Here is a 20,400-nt window from a genome sequence, read left to right on the forward strand (position 1 = left end):
AGCCACTGCTACTAGTGAGGATATAGAACTTTGCATAGCACATGAGATCTTTTACAGCCATAATCTGTTTATATCCACTGCAGTGCAACTCCTTCTCACAGACTTAAAAAATGTCTCCCTTTTCTCATTTTCAACAAGACATTTGAAGTTGCATCACAGCCGGTATCAGTTACTGAAATGTGTAATCCTTGGACATTTATGTGAATAAATGTAAACGTGTTGATTAGAATATAGGTATGCATGTGTTTGTATGCTTACAAGGCAGGAACAATACAAGAAAAATAAAAATTATGGGAAGTGGGAGAGTCAAAGAAATGGAGACACTCTTCCTGCTTGTTGTACACATAAGTCTCACAGCACTGGCCAGCATCTACAATCAGAATAGGGTAGAAGGAGCTCAGAGAAAACAGAACCAACCAAAGCCACTTCATCTAAAAAGGCTTAATTTTGAAAATTCAAACATTACGTGCAAAGTTTGAATGAAATGTTAAGTTCAGTGTTTGAATTGAAGTAATTTATCTACATCCCCCCCTTGCTCTAAATTACCATCAGAAATGCTAAAAAGGCATAGATCTGCTCACCATTTCCAGGATTCACAGTCAGATCATGGGTGCCAGCTAATACAATTTGTCCCTTGGCCATCACCTGTGTGACAGAGAAATCTTCCTGGAATTGTTGTTGCCAGTGTTGAAAGGCAGGAGAAGGAATGTTCAGTGGGTTAATTGTAAGAGTGTGAGCAACACCAAGAAGGTGCTGAACAAGTGCCAGGCTGGGATTTACTGTGTCTTTGGAGACAGAAATATTTGCTCCTAGCAGGACCACGTTGATCATACTTATCTTTGCTTTTGTACCTATTACAGAAATAGATCAGGTTGAAATGCAGTTTGCCTCTAACCACACATAACTTTGGGAGTCATCTGCACTTTTCTAACAATTTGGAACAGACTGGAGGTCAAAAAGTCTCATTCCTCTCTCAGTTGCATCATGAAACAGTATGAAGAAAAATTTCAGCAGCACTAGTTTTATAATTGCACAGAGTTGGGACAGAAGAACACAGGCTGCAAAGAATAAGAGCTTGAACAAGGTACCTGAAGTCAGGCAGCAAGCAATAGCCTAAATGCTTCCTGTAATTCCCTCATTTCTAGAAAAATATTCCTTTTGCAGAGTCAAAAATGCTTTAAATTTAGTTATTTTTGATATGGAATATTTATTCCATAACAACATATTTGAATTTCAAGATGTGGGATCCACATCTGTAAAAATGGAAATTCTCTCACTTTTTGTTTACCTTCTGTATGTACATACTTAAAATCAATTTTCCCAAGCAATTGGCATAAACAGGTATCTTGTCCTCTCATGAATTGTTAATAGTTTTGAAAATAAACATATAGACATTTCTAGCATATGTTTTTGTTTTCTTTTTTGAATATCAGCCTAAGCCCCTCAATGTTCTGTGCAATCCACCATAACTGAAGTGTCTGTTTTACTGATATTTATATTGTTCTCCAAAGCTACTCTTGTCTTCTCTGCTAGTGTCATTAAATGAGATAACCAGAAAAATAAATTTAGGGAGAAAGAGATTCTATTTGGATATTCATTTGATTCTTCCTGCTCTTCCAAGGGAGACTGACATGTCATTGTTTGGTCACAGTTCAATCAGTCTCTCTTCTCTGATCCCAAAATGAACAAATTCATAGCTCTTAATGCCAGCATGTTACAGTCTGTTCCAACCAATGTGGTCTCCCGAAATCCTGAACACATTAGACAGAGAAAAAAGAAACATTAGGGAAGTGTATTTAGACTGCACTGCAGGCCACAGTTTCCATTTCAAATGCTCTCCATCATCACTGGCCATCTAGCAGTGCTCTGGTTGCCCATCATGGAACACAGCTACAGGTGACACACTACTTTCTGTGGCCATAGATAAAAGTAACCCCAAATATATCTTACCAAATAATAAATGACAATTTTCTTCTGCTCCCCTATGGCCTCTGGTGTGAGGATATAGTGCACCTGGACTTCTGCTGAGGAGCCACAAGTTAAAGTCTCAGGCTTTGGCTCAATTTTGAGGAAGCTCTTACTGAGGGAGTAAGAGCGAGTGACTCTGCGTGTGGAGTGCTCATAGGATGGTGTCATCCAGTCGCTGTCATAACAGTTCAGTTCAGGTTTATGATCTGCCTGAGAAAGAAAATAAAAGGCTCACAGCCAAACAAAATCAGGTATAAAGTCACATAAAGGTCCAGAGAAAAGCTCTGGATATGTTCTGTATCTGGCATTCTTAGGAAATTGTGGATAGCATGCAGAGAAGACACAGAGAAGTGAGGTGACCCACCAGGAAACTTGCCTTACTTTCCAACTAGCAGAAAATACTGATAACCCATGGATAGGCATTTCTCCACTCACTCGGATTTCCAGAGAGAGTTCTGTGAAGCTGGTAGTGTCTATGGAAAACCAGGATTGTCCTTGCTCATCTGTAGTGTAATTCCCTCTGTATTTGTTTCCACCCACAGTAATCGTGACGGTTTCATTGGCAAGTGGAGCATCAGTGCCATCGACCAGTTTCACCTAACAAAGCAACAACAAACTTCAGGTTTTAGGCCAGCAACAAAAATCAATCCCCGAGTAATACATCCTCTTCCCTCTTTTCCTCCTTGGATATTTCTTGATAGAGAAGAACAGGGAAAAGAATGTGGAAAGGTGAGAGACATGCCCTGAGTTGTCTGAGGGAACAACTGAGAAAATTCTCAGCAAAACACCCCAGTCAGCCCATGGAAATTATCTACTAGGATCCTAAGTTCCTCAGTAGTTTTAACAACAATCCATCTGATGGAACTGTGCACTTGTGTGTTTGCTGTGCCATTCATTGCCCATGCTTTCAGAAGTTCCCTACCATCCCAAAGAGGGGGATCCCTGGTTTGTATGCATAGTCCAACAGGTCAAAGCGGATCCTGCCCATGGTGGACGTGATACCACAGGAGCCTGTTCCAGTCATCTCTATTCCTAAAAGAACAGTAAAGAGGGATCATTAATGAATTTCTAGCAATGTTATTCCACTTCCTTGTGTTTGCCAGTTCCTCCATTGTGGCCTGCCATCACTTTGCGTTCCTCATGTCCTACATACCTGTGCCATCTTCTGTGATTTTGCCTTGTACCTCAATGCTCATCTCGTATCCCTTGCGAAGGAGCTGAAACACCTTGGTCTTCACCACACCAGAAACACACCCACGAGCATCTGCCTAAGCGAGGGATTGGAGAGAAAATTGAAATTCTGTGAACAGAGCTGGTGCCTTGAGGGATGAGAATAGATACCCCAAACCCAGCATGCTTAACTTCCGTTCATGAGATTCCAGAATTTTTCAAGGGTTGTCTCCAAGACCAGAACTTGTGTTCAGCCTGTTTCCCAGTGTTTCATCCATACATTCTTTGCGTTTTGTGAGTTACCTGACACAGAGTATTCCAATGGCCTCCCTGGTTTCCTAGTTAATTCTAGGTTAGGGTAAGGGGTTTGGCTTAGGGTTAGGGTTAGCATTAGCGGTAATGGTTATGGTTAGGGTTAGGGTTAGGGTTAGTTTCCCAGTGTTTCATCCATACATTCTTTGTGTTTTGTGAGTGACCTGACACACAGTTTTCCAATGGCCTCCCTGGTTTCCTTGTAAATTCCCTCCTGCCTTGGCTCTGTTTTTCTTCCTATTTCTTCCATTGTCTTCTCTCTTTATCTTGTTGCCCTTTCTCCTGTATTTGACCCATATACCACCTCATCTTTGTCCCTTGTTCTCTATACAGCCTTCTTATTTTCTCCTCATCTTTGCTCAGTCAGTCTGTCTCACAGTTAGAAATTTCCTTCAAAGAGTCTTTTCTCAGTTTGTGGAACAATACCAAAGACCTCATGGCTGGCAGATGAAGGTTTGTCTCAGTTTCAATGGAGTCAGGTTTTCATCATCAGTTCTGATTCCAGTTTAATGATCCCTCTGCTAAGAGTGCCTTCCTCTGAGATTCTCTGCTTTCCCTAGAGAGAATGCTATCTCTGATGCCCTACTATCTCCCAACATATCTGATCTCTCTTGAGACAACATTGCCCACTAACCTTCTGAAAAACCACTACGTTTTGACCTTGGGACTCACCCGCCTAGTGAATTCTTCACACACAGATTCTGCTTCTTTTCCGTAACAACTTGAAGCAGACTGGGAAAATTTACGGCATACTTGGACATTCACCAAGCCAGGAACAGGCTTCCCATAGGTGTACCTAATCACAATGGGTGGAACAGTGTATCAGATAGACAGTCAATCACACTCACACTCAAACACATCGCCTTAAAGACGTCTGTGGATGATTTTGTAATACTTCTTAAAGGCTGATTAATCTGACATTGTAATGATTTCCATCATTTCCATAGTGAGATTCTTCCATCATCCATGGAAGATACATTCATCCTGTTCTAGGTGGGATGTCTCTGAAGAAAAAGGTTGACTTCAGATAATTTTTTCAGCCAGGAGCATTCCTCTATTACAAACCGCTCAGAGTTCAATGAAGAAATGGAAAGGCAAACAGGTACTCAGAAGGAGTGATTTGTGAGTTAAAAATGACAACACTGGGTTTTCATCACCAATTTAAATGATGTCTGATCTGACATCTTGGTGTATTTGAGGGCTCAGTATTGGCAGAGAAGCTCTAACTGAAAAAACATAAAGATAGAAAGAGAAAATGTGAAATAAACTGGGGAGAGAAAGATGCAGATTTGTTTGACAGTCTTTTAAAAAACACAGGGAAGACCCTTCACTTTGACCATGGAGGCCAACCAGCAGGTTCAGGACTGACAGAATGAATTAAATGTTCACTATATGCCTGGGGAAAGTTTAAAAACCCTCCTCCTCCTCCTCCTCACTTCTTTTGGTCCTCAGCAAAAAGGCAGAGTGAAGGATAAGCAAGAGAGATTTACTGGAGCTCTGTGACTCACAGACCACAGACAGACACTGGAAGCTCGTTGTCCTTAATAGTAATCATCTTTGGGACCTTCACCAGGACCTCGAACCTGGGCAGCACTGGATGGAAGAGAGAAAGTCTGGTATGAGAAGAGTGAATGAGAGCTGTGTACTACACAGCAGCCCAAGCACAGAGCCAGGATCATCTTCATATGAACCTCCCTCTGGTCTTCAGTACAGATCTCTACCCCTTCCATAGGTTTTCTCAGCCTTCCCCACTGTTCAGGTTCAAAGGCGACTGAGGAATTTTGTAGAGCTTACCTTCCCCTGTTTGCAGCACAGGTTAATGTGGCACCAAGTAGTGAGCAGATCCCTCACCTGTGTCCATTCAGAAGGACACACTAGTCCTGTGGTTGTGTTCACTATGCATAATTTGCAAGTGGGACTTGGAGCAGCACATTCACCACCTTTGTAATTTACCACATTGAAATTTCCCAAACCATTAATTCTCTTGGCTGATTCTTACTGTTCTGGAGATCCAGAGTTACTCCTACACTCACTAAGATGCACCTTGGGATATCTTCTTGCATACCCAGAGAGTTCCCATGAATCTAGCCACGGACTCTCAGATCTGTATTTCCAAGTGGAAGAGGCAGTAGAAAAGCCCAATAAAAAGGGGCACAAGTAAAATACATATTTTGCTCCTGAGTATTAAGTTACATCCCTCTTCCCATATTGCATCCTGAAGTTGGTGTAGACCACCAACTCATCATTCCCAGGACTGGACTGAAGCATGTAATGTCCAGCTTCCAGGTGATGCAGCTGAGGGTTTTTCACAGTGCAAGGAAATAAGAGCAGAGTGGGTGCACATCCAGGGAATGGAAAATAACCCTGGGTTATACAGTTTAGACATAATTTTGCCTCTAAGATGGGAGGCAAGGCTCAACATTTCAACTCCAGGGCACATTTCCTCTAAGGACTGTAAGAAAAATAGCAGTAGAAGGGATTCATAGGAAAGAGACTAAAGAACAAAGGAAAGAAAAATCAGTTTAGTAAGAGGCTAACAAGGGTACATAACCTCTTTGATTTTGTGGGGCACTCAGAATGGTCTTTGTGGGAAGAGGAACAGGCCATCCATCACCATGGCAGGTCGAAGCCCATAACCTGGTTTGTGGCCAAATTATTCACCATGCCTGACTTGAAGCCAAATAAGCCATCTCTCATGGACTTCAGTGGCAATCTATGGTCTGCATATTCCAGAAACAGCAGGTCCTGATCAATATTTGGTCTTCATGTAGAGTCAGTGGAGAGCCTGGGAGTGTGAAGCACTGGCCAATTAGCTTTCTCAAATGTGCACTACAGTCAGAATACACATCTACAATCACCCAAGAGGTTTTGTTAGAGAGCTGAGGGTTAAAAGGCTCCCTGCAGCACCATAGTCCACCTTACTCAGTCTCTCCTAGCAGTCTGTTTGTAACATTCATGGATTTTTCCTCAATCACTAATTTTCTGCCAAGCATTTCTGAGCTTTCACAGAGACAAGGAAGAGCAAAAATAGAGAGGACTACGAATGGAGAAAGAGATCTTATGCAGATGATGAGAGAATCAAAATAGTCACCAAAATACTGTCATCTCTTGCTTCATATCTAGTGCTACTTGCCACAAGCTGCTGGACTGGAATCAAGTGAAACAAAAGTCAGCTGAAATTGGTGCCATGAGCCATGCACAGGAATTCTGGGATGTCCTGTGCTCCCAAGAGCAACTACAAGCTCAGGCAGGTTGCAGAGATGCTGTAAAGTCAGCAACCACTTCTGATACTTAGTGCTTTCTGGCTCAGCCCCTATGAACTCCTTTGCCTGTTATATTCAGTCCCTCCCTTCTCCATGTTGTTCCAAGGAAATTCCAAATTAAGCAGTCACAGTGAAAGGCATTACTGTCAAATTCCTCTCCTTACCAAATTCCTCCACACTGAAGGAGTGCTCCACATGGGATGAGAAGCTCTTCTGCACAACTATTTTGTAGGAGCCTTGGATGGGATCCGAGGTGAGGGGGAAGGAGAGCTGTGTGAAGCCCGTTTCTAGTTCCACCCCCTGCCACTGGTACACACGGTTCCTCTGGGGATCCTGCAGGGGAGGGCAGCAGTGTCACAAGACAGCACAGGGACAGAGCAGGGCAGCACCCACTGTATGCACATCCCAGCTGGGAAGCACCTATCTGTAATCATTCAGCAACCTGTGAGGTTCTGAAAGCACTTACCTGTCAATTCTGCATAACTTGCATGCAGGAAAGCTTTTAAACACTGTTCACGCCCAGGGGTGTTGTCTCCCCCTCAGCTCTACCTGCAAGGAAGCTGGGCAAGACAGACTGGAGGAGTAACAGAAGGGAGCAGAATTGATATCAGAAGTAAGGGGAGCACACAGAGAAAAGGGGGAAGTTTCAGCTTCCTTCACTGGCCATACAGCATGCAAAAGTTTTGTTTTTCACCTGCCTGGAATGAAGACTGCTGAAGCACCAGTACACAATCTGCTGAGGAATCAGACACCTGACTTATCTATGGGACTGAGAAATGTGCATGTGTAAGAGTCCTAAGCTAGTGGTAGGTGGGGGAATGGTGACAGGAGTAGAGGAGAGTATCCTTCCACATATAGGAATCCAGCTGAGAGCCCTCCCTTGTGTCTCCATGCTCCTAAAGCTGAAGTGTCACCCCTACCACATTAGTGTACTGCTCATTATTAACTGACTATCAATAATTAATCCCCTCAGCCCCAAATTTATTGTAGAAGTCACTGAAACAACACAATGGTTCTGCATGGTTTAATGCATCCTTTTCAGGCTCCTCAGCAGGATGGTTAATGTTTATAGTCTTTTATTTTCTGCCTGCTCTTTACATTGTACCTTGGCTGTCGCCAGAAGTTTATTTACTCTAGATAGGTGTGTGACTCAAGGTATGTGACTATGTGCATTCACCTCACTGAGATATTATCTCAGGGCTTAGGGAAAATGGAGATGTGGATGACATCTCCCAGTTGGAGGTCATCAGTCAGGGGGCAGAAGAGGGGGCTGTGTTCCCAAGAAGCCACCTGGGAGGGTGGCACTGTCAGAAAAATGGCTCTGGCCACATCCTCTTCATCATCACATTCCAGCCCTGCTGAAAAGCTCACCCCTTATTGTGAGGGACACCACTGGGCTTCCTCGAAAGAGGAATTCAAGCAAACGTTTACATGAATGTTTACAATTCAGGCTGGGCTTGTGAACTTGTTGCTATTCCTATGATGTATCTATAGGGAAGGCCTGAAAGCCAGTTTGCTTTCTTCCTCAAAAAGGTATTCTGTGTTTTTTTAAACTACACAAAGGTTATGAAACTATTCAGCTTGTTAGGCAAAGACACATTTCTGGAGGCAGTGGAGAGAACACTTGCTCCTTTCATGAAATTCCTGTACTTGGTAAAGTGTCATCTCATAGGAAGGGAAGGGACCCCATGGGACAGCCCTAGCCAAAGGTAGTTCTGAGCTGCTCCCCTCACCCTGCTAACCACACCTCCCACTGTCTTACTCTTCTTTCTCCAATATTCACACATCATCTGTGACCCACCAGCTCTACAGCTCTTTTTGGAAATTTATTGATGGGAAGAGAGAATGACAGCACTCTGAAAAGAGGATACATAAAAGGGGCACAGCCTGGTTTTGGCCTTCCTTATGTCTCCTCTGCTGTGATGATTCTCTAGCTCTAGGCAGAGATGGTGCAGAATGGACACAGCAACCCCACACAGCAAGGAACAGTAAAAGGACTGACCACACAGGACTCATTAATCATGTCAACCAAAATAAAATTTGTGCACACTGATTTCAGGGTCCGTCCATGAGCACACATCATTAGCTTTTTGAAAAGAAGATATCCCAAATAACAATTATAAATTTTGGGCTCTCATCTGAGAAAGTGAGTGCTTGAATAATTGAAACATCCTTCCTATTAACTTTTGCCTGCCACTGATGTGCAACCATTAAAAAAAACAACAGACAAAAAGAACTGGGAAGACAGGGGATATCTGCTCAACCTAATTTTGTTTCTTTGGTTTTGATAGCTTATTTAACAGTGGTCTCTAATTTCAACCACACTTGGCAGACAGAAACTCTCTGTTCTGACTGGGAAGAGGAATAAGCCATTTTGATGACCTCTAGCCAAGTGTAGTTCTGTTTGTAGCATGGCTTGTAAAGGTTAATTAGTTTTCTCCTACAGCTCATTCTGTGATCAAAGAACCATTGTTGGAACTTATTTTGATGCCCAGCTACTCAGCCTTCCTTTAACCAAAGGGAAAAGGTCACAGGCTGTGATTTTGCCCTTGCCCCTCAGCCTGAAAACACCACTGGGGACTGGTACCTCTGTGCCTGCACATTCTTCTTCAAATAATAATGCAGTTTTCCACTCACCTGAACGTAGACAAAGGGAAACTGTGGGGAAAGAGCAAAAGGAAATAAATGTTAGAAACATTAATCACACAGAAGTAATTTCCAGATTTGGACTGAAGGGCAGAAGAACAAACTTCTTAGAAGTCCTTTGGGTTGTTCCCTTTCTGTACTTGCTGTTTTTCTTTGGTTCTTGATAGCTAAGGGAATATTTTCTACAATATTTTAGGGCCCTGACCTTCACAGTATGAAGATGTGATGAAGCACAAATTTTCAAAAACTTGTCTGCATGAGAAGCTGATTGTCAAATAAAATAAAAGGTGAGCTTGCACCCCTGACCAGTTCCATAGAACCAAGCTCTTGTCATGCTGCTCTCTAAGTGTGGGATTCCCTCCACTGCAGAAACAACTGCACACCTGTCACTACCAGTGGAAACCTGTCCCACACATTTTTTCCAGTGATGAGGTTCCTGCCCACATGCTTAGCCATGTACTTTGATTTACAAATCTGGCTTTAAACATTAACATGCTTCAGAAAAGGAGGATGTTTTTAATAGAGACAGGTGGAGTGAGTCCTAGGATAGAATATGGAACAGGTAAAACATGGTGTGAGAGAGTATCATAAGCTTTAAAGGTTGACTTCAGTGGTTCTGGATGATGCCAATGGTATTAATTAAGAATTGAATCTCCTGGCTAACAACAAGGAATTAAGGCTCTACCTTCTCATTCAGCGGGTAGAAGTCTTTGTCCAGAGAGATGATCCGAAACTGAACTGAAGAGTGCAACAGAAAAAAATGAAATTCCACTGTTAAATTTGTAGCCATCATCAGGAAATGTCAATATTTCAATAATTTCCAACTCAGATTCATTCCACAGATCAACAGGCTCTGAATTGAGATCTCTAAATAATAGAAACAATTACTTCAGGAACTTGCAGATAGTCAGGGGCAGATAAATTTAGAAGGATAATCAGGTCTTGGCTGAATTGAATTATCTCTTGGGAGTGCCTGTCCTGCTTTGTTGATTCTGGTGCAGCCAAGGGAGACTCTGTTTTGCAGTCATCCCAGTTTTGTGCCTCTACTTGAGTAGAATGGATTGGAGCCAGGGCTGAGATGCTGTGCCTGGAGAATGAAGACTAGGAATGATGAAAGCACCGTGAACTAGACCTCAGCTCACAGAATTAAGGTTTACTGAGTACCTTAGATCCCCCCATGAAGAAATCTGAATACTTCAATACATGTATGGCATGTCTGGAGAATGGAGCCCTTAAGATTTTTTGCTGTCATAGTGAACACCAGCCCAGTTCCTGGTACCTGTCTGTCCAGGCTTGTAGATGGGTTTGTCTGTCTGGACGAAGACCAAGCTCTCAGAATTCTTGACCAGCACCGACTTGCGGCTCTTGTAGTGCAGCGTGTCCCCTGTCACCGTCACAGTGAGAAATGCCACTGATGTGCTGTTGGATTTTGGAAGCTAAGGAGAATGAAGAGGATAACTGCTTTACTGATTCAGCCCATTGCACTGAGTGTTGAAGCTAGCTGGGTCAGAAAGTTCCCTAAAGTGTCAAAAAGACTCAGTGCAGGGAGCAAGAAAAAAACATGATTGCCTTCCTCCATTTATATACTTTTCTTAGGGAAATATTGAACTTGATCTCATTCTATCACATGATATCTCAAAAAGAAAATTAACCCAGATTCATTAATTTGGGTATGGAACCTGTTACTTATATTACTCACCAGCCAGCCTTCCACAGTAAAAAATTGTGAATAGGCTCCAGAAGCATCCATATGACTTCATGGACCTCACTGTCTTTAACAACTCCCCACCTTCCACAGTTTTCACTCCATCCTGATATTTTTCATCTCAGGCTCACACATGTCAAACAAACATGGGGCACATTCTGTCAGTCAAAGTTCCAAAGGACTTCTCTAAGACATGCACACAGAGAAGTATCATGTGGAACACAGAATTTGATAAGGGGGGAAAATTAGCCCTCGTAAGACAACCACAGTCAGTTATCCACATTGAGTTAATTCTTTTGTTTGATTTAGCTTAGGGGGTCTCTGATTGCAGCGTGTGTTATTTCTCATTTCTGGACACTTTGGATCTACTATGCCACATCAGTAGACACAAGGGATCATCCCACAGGGATGAGATACTCACGGAGAAAGGGATGCAGGTGAACACATCTTTCTCGGACACCACGTCATCAATCAAGCTCCTGTTCTCCCCAAGGTACTCGAGTGTGGCACTCAGTGTCACAGACTCGTTCAGGTGGGTCAGCTGAACACAGACTTTCTCTTGAGAATCCGTGTGTATCAGAAAGGGCACCAGCACCATGTACTGCCTGTGAAGAGAGGGAAGCAAGAAAGATCAGACGTGTGAAACAGTTTTAAGGCAACAGTATTAAGTGAAGGGAAATTATCATATCAGCATGCCTAATTCATTGCTATCCCTGCGAATTGCAGGGCATATAACATGAGCATTCATTTTATTTTGGGTTTATACATATTAAACGGTCTAACTAATTAGCCTAAAAGCAAGAAAATGCTTGCAGTTGAAGGAACAATTTCTATGCTAATAGAGAGTGCTTTACAAAGGATGTTTTGTTTGGCTTCACAGCAGGGAGTAGGGACAGTTTGAAAGGTTTCAGGCTGTTAATTGAATTTTGTATATCCCACAATCTCCTTTTGAGACTCAAAGGCATTAGCTAAAAACAGTTGAAAAAAACCACCCACTTTTCTGGCTGCTCCAGCCTTTGCCTATCCAGGTTTCCAGAGCCTTCACATGCTGAGCAAAGATGTGAGTGCTTGCAGCTTGGGACCTTATTAAGACGAGCACACAAAGGATTTCAGAATGTAGTGTTTTATTGCAACTCAAGTGTACTCGCATCTTCAAAGAGCTCTTGACAAAGGTCCCTCACAAAGGACCCTTAAACTAAGCTGCCATTCAATAAAAGGGATCATTTTACTAATAAATCAAATTATTAATTCTGTCCTGGATTAATTGGTTGAAAGATAGGACAGAAAGGGTAGGAACTAGTGAAAACTTTCAGAGTTTGTGTTGAGACCCCTGCTCTTCAGTACACATCTAAATGATCTCAGAAGTATAATTTTTTCATAATTGTGCAGGATAAGGAGATTCTAAAAATTACCTTACCTATTTGTGGAAAAGATTTTTTGTATGATAGAACTGGGTAGCAAAAAGAGCAAATGAACTGTTCATAAAGGGAAAATAATAAGTGAGCTCCTACCACCCAGACTTGAGCACTGTTGGTCATTCTTGGAAAATTCTCAATCAGTAATAAGTAACAGACAGACTGTCGGGAAGAGTTCAGAAAGGAATAGAGGACAAATCCAGATGCATCCATCCAGAGTTACATTTTTGCCTGGGCTCTGTGCTTTCTGGGGAGTCCTAAAGCTATTGTGGAGGCAGTGGGATCTGGGCAGCACCTGCATTTCCTTCAGCATGAGGCAGCACTGTGATGAAATGTGGTGAGGAGCCTGCTGGCAGCTCTGCTCAGCCAGGGCTGCTGCAGAAGCTGTGAAATCAGGGAGCTCCAGCCTCCCAGAGAGTGAGTTACAACTTGTGACTCTCTACTTTCTCCAGCGTTTCCTTTCTTCCACAACCTTCTTGCCACGGCTTCAGCCCATGCTGCCTCCCCTAATGCCATTTCCCCTGCCCCTGTCAGTGGCACTGGCAATGTGACAATAACATCCAGTGTACAGAAAGGACAGCATGACCTACTTCGTGGGGAATTTGGCCTCATTTCTCTTCCTGTTCACTGTTCTGCTGAGATTTTGGCCAACTTGCAGAACTTCCCCTTAGGCTGGCTTCCCTGCCTTTGAAACAAAGATATAAACCATGCTGTTTATAGACCTCTCTTTAGGTGTTTTGGGATGTGTTGTTGAGAAGAGACAGATGAATTAAATTACCATGAGCATTTTAAGTAACTTTGGTCACAAAATCCACGTATAGACATTCCAGGACAAAGAGCATCTGGGCTGACAAAAGAGACCTCAGCATGCAACAACAAGCTGCTCTGACAAGAGAGGCAGTGACTCTGACAGAGGTGTGCATCAAGGAGGAATAGGAGACCTAGAGATGGTGGCTGAGGGTAAAATGGTGAGTTTGTCTATACAGAGAAGGTAATACTGTAGTTCAAGGTGAAATAATGTCTGTCTGTGTATTGACTCTCAGCTACTTACAAGCACCCAGCCAAAGAAGGCAGTGAATTTCATCAGCCCAAGTCCATACCTGCCAATTCAAATGTCATTATGACCTCACACTTATGACCAAATGCAGAGTACTCCCAAGCATGTCCACTGCACTGTGAAACAGCTTTCTTGCTCAACCAAAGCAGGAGAACAGTAGCTTTGGCTGCATTCTTCCAAAATCATAGAAGTTTTATTTACAAAGGACCTCTGGATGTCTCAAGCCCACCTTCTTTCCTGAAACAGGACTTTTCCAAAGGTTACTATAGATGGAGTTTCTACCATCTATCTGGGTCACCTGTTCCAGTGCTGCACTAACTTGATGAATATGTTTTTTTTCCTAGTATGTAATCTGAGCCTTAATTGTGTCTCCTGTGCAGCTGGCCACCTCTGAAACAGAAACAGCAGAACCTAATTCTGCCCAAAGGAGTGATACCTCTACTTGCACAGGACACAGTAATACTGTGTTTTATACAGCATCTCATCTATCCTGCACCCACAACAAAACCATAACCTTATGCTACCTAGCAGTTCACTGCTCAGAACTGCCTCCCTGCTGGGCTCCTGTCTTCCTTCTGTGGACCCCAACAACACCCCTCTTTGTCCCACCTCTCAGCCTTTCTTTGTTCTTCCCTCCCAGAACAGGGCTCAGGTAAGGGACAAAAAGTAGCCTACAAGAAAGATGGAGAGAGAGTCTTGCCAAGGAACAGGACAAGGGGGAATGGATTCAAGCTGAAAGAGAATAGGTTTGGATTGGATATTAGGGAGAAAATTTCTTCACTGTGAGGATGGTGAGGCACTGGCACAGATTGCCCAGACAAGCTGTGGCTACCCCATCCTGAAGTGTTTAAAGCCAGGTTGGATAGAGCTCTGAGCAGCCTGGTCTAGAGAAAGGTGTCCCTGCCCATGGCAGTGGGTTTGGAACCAAGTGATCTTTAAGGTCCCTCCCAGCCCAGGCCATTCCATGTTGCCCATGGGTCTGAACAGAATGGTTTCATTCCCTTTCCCCCTGATGTTGGGCAAGATGAATTAAGATTGCTTAAACATCAGATGACTGTAGGAGTCCAGAGAGCTCTGCCTGACCCCAGAGCAGACTTGTTTGGCTGATCTACCCAGAGGCACCCAAACAGGGCAGACAAGTGAGGGACTGATGGCACAGCGTGAGTCAAAGGTCCTGCAGGCTGGCCCAGCTCCAGCCCTACCTCTGACCACACAGCAAGTGGCACCTTCAGCCATCACTGTGGCAGTGCTCGTGGCCGTGACATCTCTGCAGCATTACAGGAGCCGTGTTGGTGAGACCCGCGCCTCTGTCAGCACAGCAGGAGGAAGGGCAAGGTCCCACCCAGGCAAGGTCCCACCCAGCCCAGAGGCTCCAGGGCAGCTCTGCCTGGTGGGCAAGGCTGGGTGGGCACGCTGGGCTCGAGCCATGCCAGGCTGGCTCTCTCAGCCCAGGCTGCACAGCCCTGCCCTGGAGGTCCAGGGAGAGCGCTGGCACCAGCCCAGCCTCCCTGCCGGAGGAAGGGAATCTGGGTCACAGATCCTCTCTGAGAACAAGCACATCTGATGCTGCCAAGGGAAACAAACTGGCAGGAGAAAGGGGAACAAACTGGAAAGCAACAGGAGGATGGGGAGAAGTAACTCAGGGATTGAAACAAGGACACCCCGGGAAAGGTAAGCACCTGGATTCCAGCACCATGCCCACAACATCCCAGGCCCTGAGAGGCTTCTAGGCTGAAACCTCCTTAGGCAAAGGTGTTGTGAGGATCCAGGCTGGGACTGTGAGGCAGCTGCAGGGCAGGACTGTGGGCACTGGGGGAGGGTGGAGGGAAGGAGGCCACTGGCACAGATAGTGCTGGGGAGGGGTCCCAGGGCTGGACAGACAGGGATTACAGGGTGGGATTGGGGACCACTGTCAGAGCTGTGCAGGAAACTCAGGGCTTGGTTATTGGGAGGAAAACTGAAGGAAAAAGGGAGCACTCAGACCTCCCTCCCCCCTCCGCACGTGTAGCTTACGGTTCTGCGTTGAGAGCAGAATTTCCAGGAAGGAAGAAGAGGAGAAGGAGGAAGATGTTTGGCTTGCTGGGCAGCTTGTCCTTCCCCATGGCGCAGGGCAGGTCGTGGTGAGCCAAGCAGTGCTGCTGTTTTCCTGCACCTTGTGATTCTCCTCCACTGTGTGCTCTCTCAGCCTCTTTATAGCAGCTCTCTGCAAACAGCCCGGGGGCTGGAGGAGATAAGGGCTGGGGGCCAGGGCCCATCCGGAAACAGGGAGAGGCAGCAAGGAGGAGCTGGAACACAGGGACAGCACTTGGCCAGAGACTCTGCCAGTGGGGGAAGGGTATTTATTTGGATAATGCTTATATTAGAAATCTTTGAATGATTCATACCCTGTTTTCCTTAACAAATCAGAAATCTGAGGATATGAACTGTGTTCAGCACATGGTAATATTCCCTGTGGGCAGCATCACAGCAATCTGATTTAAATTTCCACAATATTTCCTTCACAGTTCCTCTTCATCAGCACTTTAAAATATATTGTTTTGAGTTGGAATGACTGTCACAAAAGATGAAATTAATAAGTTAATGCAGGCCATCATAAATATTGATAAATTCCAGTCACAGCATTCTGCAAAGTTTCTTCTGAGCCGTACAGTCCTCACTGCTTTGCCTGGCAAAGATGACACAGAAATTTGATGTGTCCTACACCTCCAAGTTTATGACCACTCTAAAAAACACATTTTCCCTTGAAAATAAGGTAAGATATTGAGCTGTGTAAATTTAATCACCTTAACCCATTTCTGGTATAGTTTCCTCTGATATCTTTTCAGTTTCTATTTTTTAGCTTTGTAGGTGGCTGCCAATTGTCCAAAAACAGAGTGGCTCACTGCTGGCTGCAATTGAAGGAAGAAAGGATATCTGTGGTTATTTGTGAATACTCTCTGTACTATCACAACACCAGTATGTGTGGGAGTCCTTGTCTGCTCCTGAAGTCTGAAGCAATTTTGGAACCTCTGCCACCAAAGGTAAATAATCCCAAGGAAGACGCTTGTTTCTCTAATAGGATCCTGTTCACTCTCCTCAAGGGCTGGAGCACAACCCTCAAGGCCAAAGCCAAGCAATAAAGTGAACTTTAACCTTTGGCTTAGAAGAACAGGCATGTTTGAAAAGAAAAGCCGTGGAAACATTTCTTGAAGTCACTGATATCATGCCTAAGGTGGTCCACACACTTTCACCTAAGAGGAAACCAGCAGCTCTAGCAAAGGAATGTCTCTCCTTGGTGCCTACATCACCTTTGTGTGGTGACAGGTGAAAAAAAAAAACCCACTCTAAAACCTAAGACGTATATTAACAGCAACAGTTAACAAATTGTATTATCTGTTCAGCTAAAGGCAGAAAAAATATTACAGAAGGAAAAAAATCAGTATTGTTATTTTAAAGGAAATCCAAATTATGATATTAGCTTTCCCAGACTGATAATCTAAAGCAAACAAACCCAAAGCAATTTATTTCGTATGACAAAAAAAAAAGTATTATGAGAAAAAGTACTCATATAAATCAACAGGAATAACAGCAACACCCAAAGACATAAAGAGAGGTTTGTCATTGTATAGGAGACAAAATACTTCACAGACCACAGGGAAGGGAAGGTCATCTATCAGAAAGCTTCAGACAATATGAACAATTTACAAACTGCAACCAGCAGGAAGAGGAAGATACACAATGAAATGAAATGCCATGAAACGGCTTCATCAGCTGAACTTCAAATTAAACTGAAAATGTCAGAATTAATGAAGATTATCCACTTTAGTTGCTTGTTGAATAATTTAACCTGAGAGAAGGGCCTGTTGGCAGATGAGCTGCCTTTCCCAGATGTGGACAGCTGGGCTGTCAAATGTAACTCATATTTCTCTGCTGTCATATGAACAAATGACTAAAGTCAGGCATGGAAAAACCAACAATGAATTATTTTCATTTTAATTCACTTTGCAGATTAAATTGCAAACCAGACTGGTAGCTGAACTTTATAAATGGTCCTGTGACCATATTTTGCATGGTGTGAGGTGGCCATCTGTAGGGTGAGCTGTGTGCAAGGTATAGAAAGATTTTCTGTCTCTCTCAGCTGTATTATAACAAACATCCACAGCATGTATAAACTTGGTCTTGCCCCAGAAGAAATTTGTACAGTATGTTGCAAAACAGGCTATAAACAAGGCATGAGAAATCTACAGTGTGTCTGTCTGATACTTACAGTACACAGCACACACAGAGTAGGATAAATTGCTGAAATCCCATTATAAAATCCCTCTAAGGTAACTAGTGGATGATATCTAATAGTTTTAAAACATATAAACAGGAAACTGCTTGCATGTTAGCAGATATTTTTTGGATATTACAGAGAATTGAAGATAATCCCTGATATAGTAATGAATGACAAGTTATTTTAATTTATACTTTAGTAGTACTCAGAATTTTGCCTAGGAGGAGGATAGAAAAAACCAAAACACTTATAAATGTGTCTCAGAACAGGGCTCAGGACAATCAATTATGCTCTTTTTGAGTCATATGAGTCTCCAGATAAAAATTTACCATATAAAAAGACGTATTAAGTGCATGTAGACTTTCTGTTTAGCTGTGGCTGTTAAGTTATTGCCTGGGCTCCCTCTCTCCTCAGTACAGGCATCTCATGAAGGTTCTGGTGCTGGCCCTGAGGTTATGTTTAATCAGGATGAAGAGTGTTGCAGCCAGGTTTTCCTCAGGGGTGCACAGTAGCAGGGCAAAGGCAATGGGCCAAACTTCAGACAGAGAAACGATGAGAACATGGAAGGAAAAACAATTATTGTCCCAAGGGCAATGTAGCAGCAGCACAGGCACCCACAGGTGCTGTGAGACATCCATCCCCAGGGACCATCCCCACTTGGCAGCTCAAGTGCCAGTGTGGAAAACACCCACACTCACAGCGTGCAGGCACTGCCGAGACTTCTCCCGTTTGCATTTAAAGTTCACTCAGCTGTAAAAGCAGAGCTCCAGACACTGCCTCCCTCTGGAGGGCTGCTCGGGGAAGGCAGCAGGAGGTGGCCAAAGCCCCCACTGTCCCCATTTGTGCTTGGCTCCTTCCTGACTTGCTGGGTGCTGTATTGCAAATGCCACGGGGGTCTCCCTGTGCCACAGCTGAGCCAGATGTTTGGCACCCAAGACATGAGCCTTTTGACACTGCAGAGAAGGGCTGGGGCTCAGCTGATGTGTTTGTCCAGGTTTTTGAGTTAGAGGATGCTGCAGGAAAGCCAAACAAGAAAGTCCCAGTGGAGTAGGAGGCAAGATAAATCAGATATTGTCATGTTTAATCCTTTCCCCTGCACCTCTGTTTGTTCTGTCTCAGCTCGTTAGGCAGGGCAGAGCTGACATTTCAGTCGGGGGAAGGTGTGTGAGCCATGACAGTGTAACACACCTGGAGAACACAGCATTTATCAGGAGCCCTCTGAACACAGTGTCCTGCTACAGAGCCCTCCTGGGAGCAGGACAAGACCTCTCCTAAGCAGCCACGGGCTCTGAAGAGAGAGCCAGCTGTGCATCCCAGTCAATGCACAGGACACCCCAGATGTGCTTTACCTTGGCACAGACCCTGGGGACACACCTGGCCCTGACAGCAAGGGGAGCCAGTGGGACCTAGAGCTTATCACTGCTAGAGAAGTGGAGCAGAAAACATCTGGCACAGTTATGCAATTGCTTCCAGTAATAACCCAGCCTTAACCTCCCCATGGGCAGTGAGTCAAAGGGTAGGAGGCTGAAAAAATGTGTGAGGTTAGCACTTTAGCAGCATGCACAGAGTCCTGTCAGTAGCCAGTGGTGATTTTTATTCCCTTCACCTCTGACTGCCTTGTTCATATGTTCCCTCTCTTGTCTCTCAAACAGGACTTTTTAAATCTCCCAGCTAGGTTATATATACACAGTGTGACAATATGGGGTCCAGAGGCCCTGCTGAAATCATGTTCCTCAGGGAGATCCTGGTTGTCCAGCAGGAACAGTGGTGAGCCAGAAAGGAGATCAGTGTGCTGAGCTGCAGCAGTATCAGAAAGGGGAGGAGTGAGACTTCCCCTTGAAGGAGGCTATTAGGTTCTGTATTCAATGTAATTGCTTTTAGGATTTTCTTGGACCTTAAAAGGTGACCCTTTACAAAGTCAAGCAGAAAGAAGCTTTCTCTTGCTGTGAGATACAGGATTAGCTTACACTCTATTGCTTTTCCACTTCAAAAACCCTTGAGGAAACTTTTCATTGCTGCCCTGAATAAAAAATTGAAATGTGAGTGATGCTCCTCAGGAAGCCATTCTGTTTCACAGCCAGTGGTGCCAGAGGTGTGACCATGATTCTGTGCCACCTGGTGATGAATCAGAGGGTGGGGGTCACTTCAGTGCAGACAAAGCCCTACCTCCCTAATTGTCCATCAGGTACAGATGAGCTCAACAAAGAAATAATCAGAGAATGTTTCCTCAGAGCAATTTGACATCATCATTTGACTGAAGGGTCTTCTGAGACATTTGTGGTCTTCTCTGATCATTGGATTGGTTGGCCATTACTCACACTTCATATTTGACACAGGTGCTGAGAAGGAGACCTGAACATCTAAATCATACAGGTGGGGTCTTGCTGTGCACTAATACCTGTGTCACTGCAGGGATCACAGAGGATTTGAGTCAAAAGATGGAGCTCTCTGCACTGAGGACTCCTTTGTCTGATCTCATTTGAGGGGCCTAAGCAAGAGAATGCTTCTAACTCTAGAGCTCATTTTTCTGGAGAGAGGCATTTTTTTTCCCCTCTAGATTTTGCACCCTGCTACCTGCAGGATGAGACTATGGATGAGACTCATCTTCT

The 20,400-nt window shown here is 44.0% G+C and overlaps 1 protein-coding gene and 1 long non-coding RNA gene across 4 annotated transcripts in view; one reads left to right on the forward strand and one right to left on the reverse strand.

Moving 5' to 3' along the window:
• Positions 1 to 15,814, reverse strand: part of LOC130261168 (alpha-2-macroglobulin-like) — a 35,320-nt gene extending 19,506 nt beyond the window's left edge. For all 3 annotated transcript variants that reach the window (XM_056507320.1, XM_056507228.1, XM_056507151.1), the window contains exons 1-13: positions 15,550 to 15,814; positions 11,486 to 11,669; positions 10,639 to 10,795; positions 10,045 to 10,097; positions 9,351 to 9,371; positions 6,878 to 7,046; positions 4,959 to 5,043; positions 4,123 to 4,246; positions 3,122 to 3,236; positions 2,891 to 3,000; positions 2,404 to 2,565; positions 1,951 to 2,178; positions 582 to 645 (exon numbers count right to left, since the gene is read on the reverse strand). In XM_056507320.1, the coding sequence (XP_056363295.1) occupies positions 582 to 645; positions 1,951 to 2,178; positions 2,404 to 2,565; positions 2,891 to 3,000; positions 3,122 to 3,236; positions 4,123 to 4,246; positions 4,959 to 5,043; positions 6,878 to 7,046; positions 9,351 to 9,371; positions 10,045 to 10,097; positions 10,639 to 10,795; positions 11,486 to 11,669; positions 15,550 to 15,791 (1,714 nt within the window). In that variant the 5' untranslated portion in view covers positions 15,792 to 15,814. The remainder of the gene's footprint in view (positions 1 to 581; positions 646 to 1,950; positions 2,179 to 2,403; positions 2,566 to 2,890; positions 3,001 to 3,121; positions 3,237 to 4,122; positions 4,247 to 4,958; positions 5,044 to 6,877; positions 7,047 to 9,350; positions 9,372 to 10,044; positions 10,098 to 10,638; positions 10,796 to 11,485; positions 11,670 to 15,549) is intronic.
• LOC130262386 (uncharacterized) lies at positions 15,006 to 17,340 on the forward strand. The gene is made up of 3 exons (XR_008842118.1): positions 15,006 to 15,207; positions 16,041 to 16,288; positions 16,376 to 17,340. It is a non-coding gene; the product is annotated as an uncharacterized LOC130262386 (long non-coding RNA).
• Positions 17,341 to 20,400: the final 3,060 nt, after the last annotated feature.

The sequence above is a fragment of the Oenanthe melanoleuca genome, chromosome 1 (assembly GCF_029582105.1).
Source record: "Oenanthe melanoleuca isolate GR-GAL-2019-014 chromosome 1, OMel1.0, whole genome shotgun sequence".
Classification (NCBI taxonomy): Eukaryota; Metazoa; Chordata; class Aves; order Passeriformes; family Muscicapidae; genus Oenanthe; species Oenanthe melanoleuca.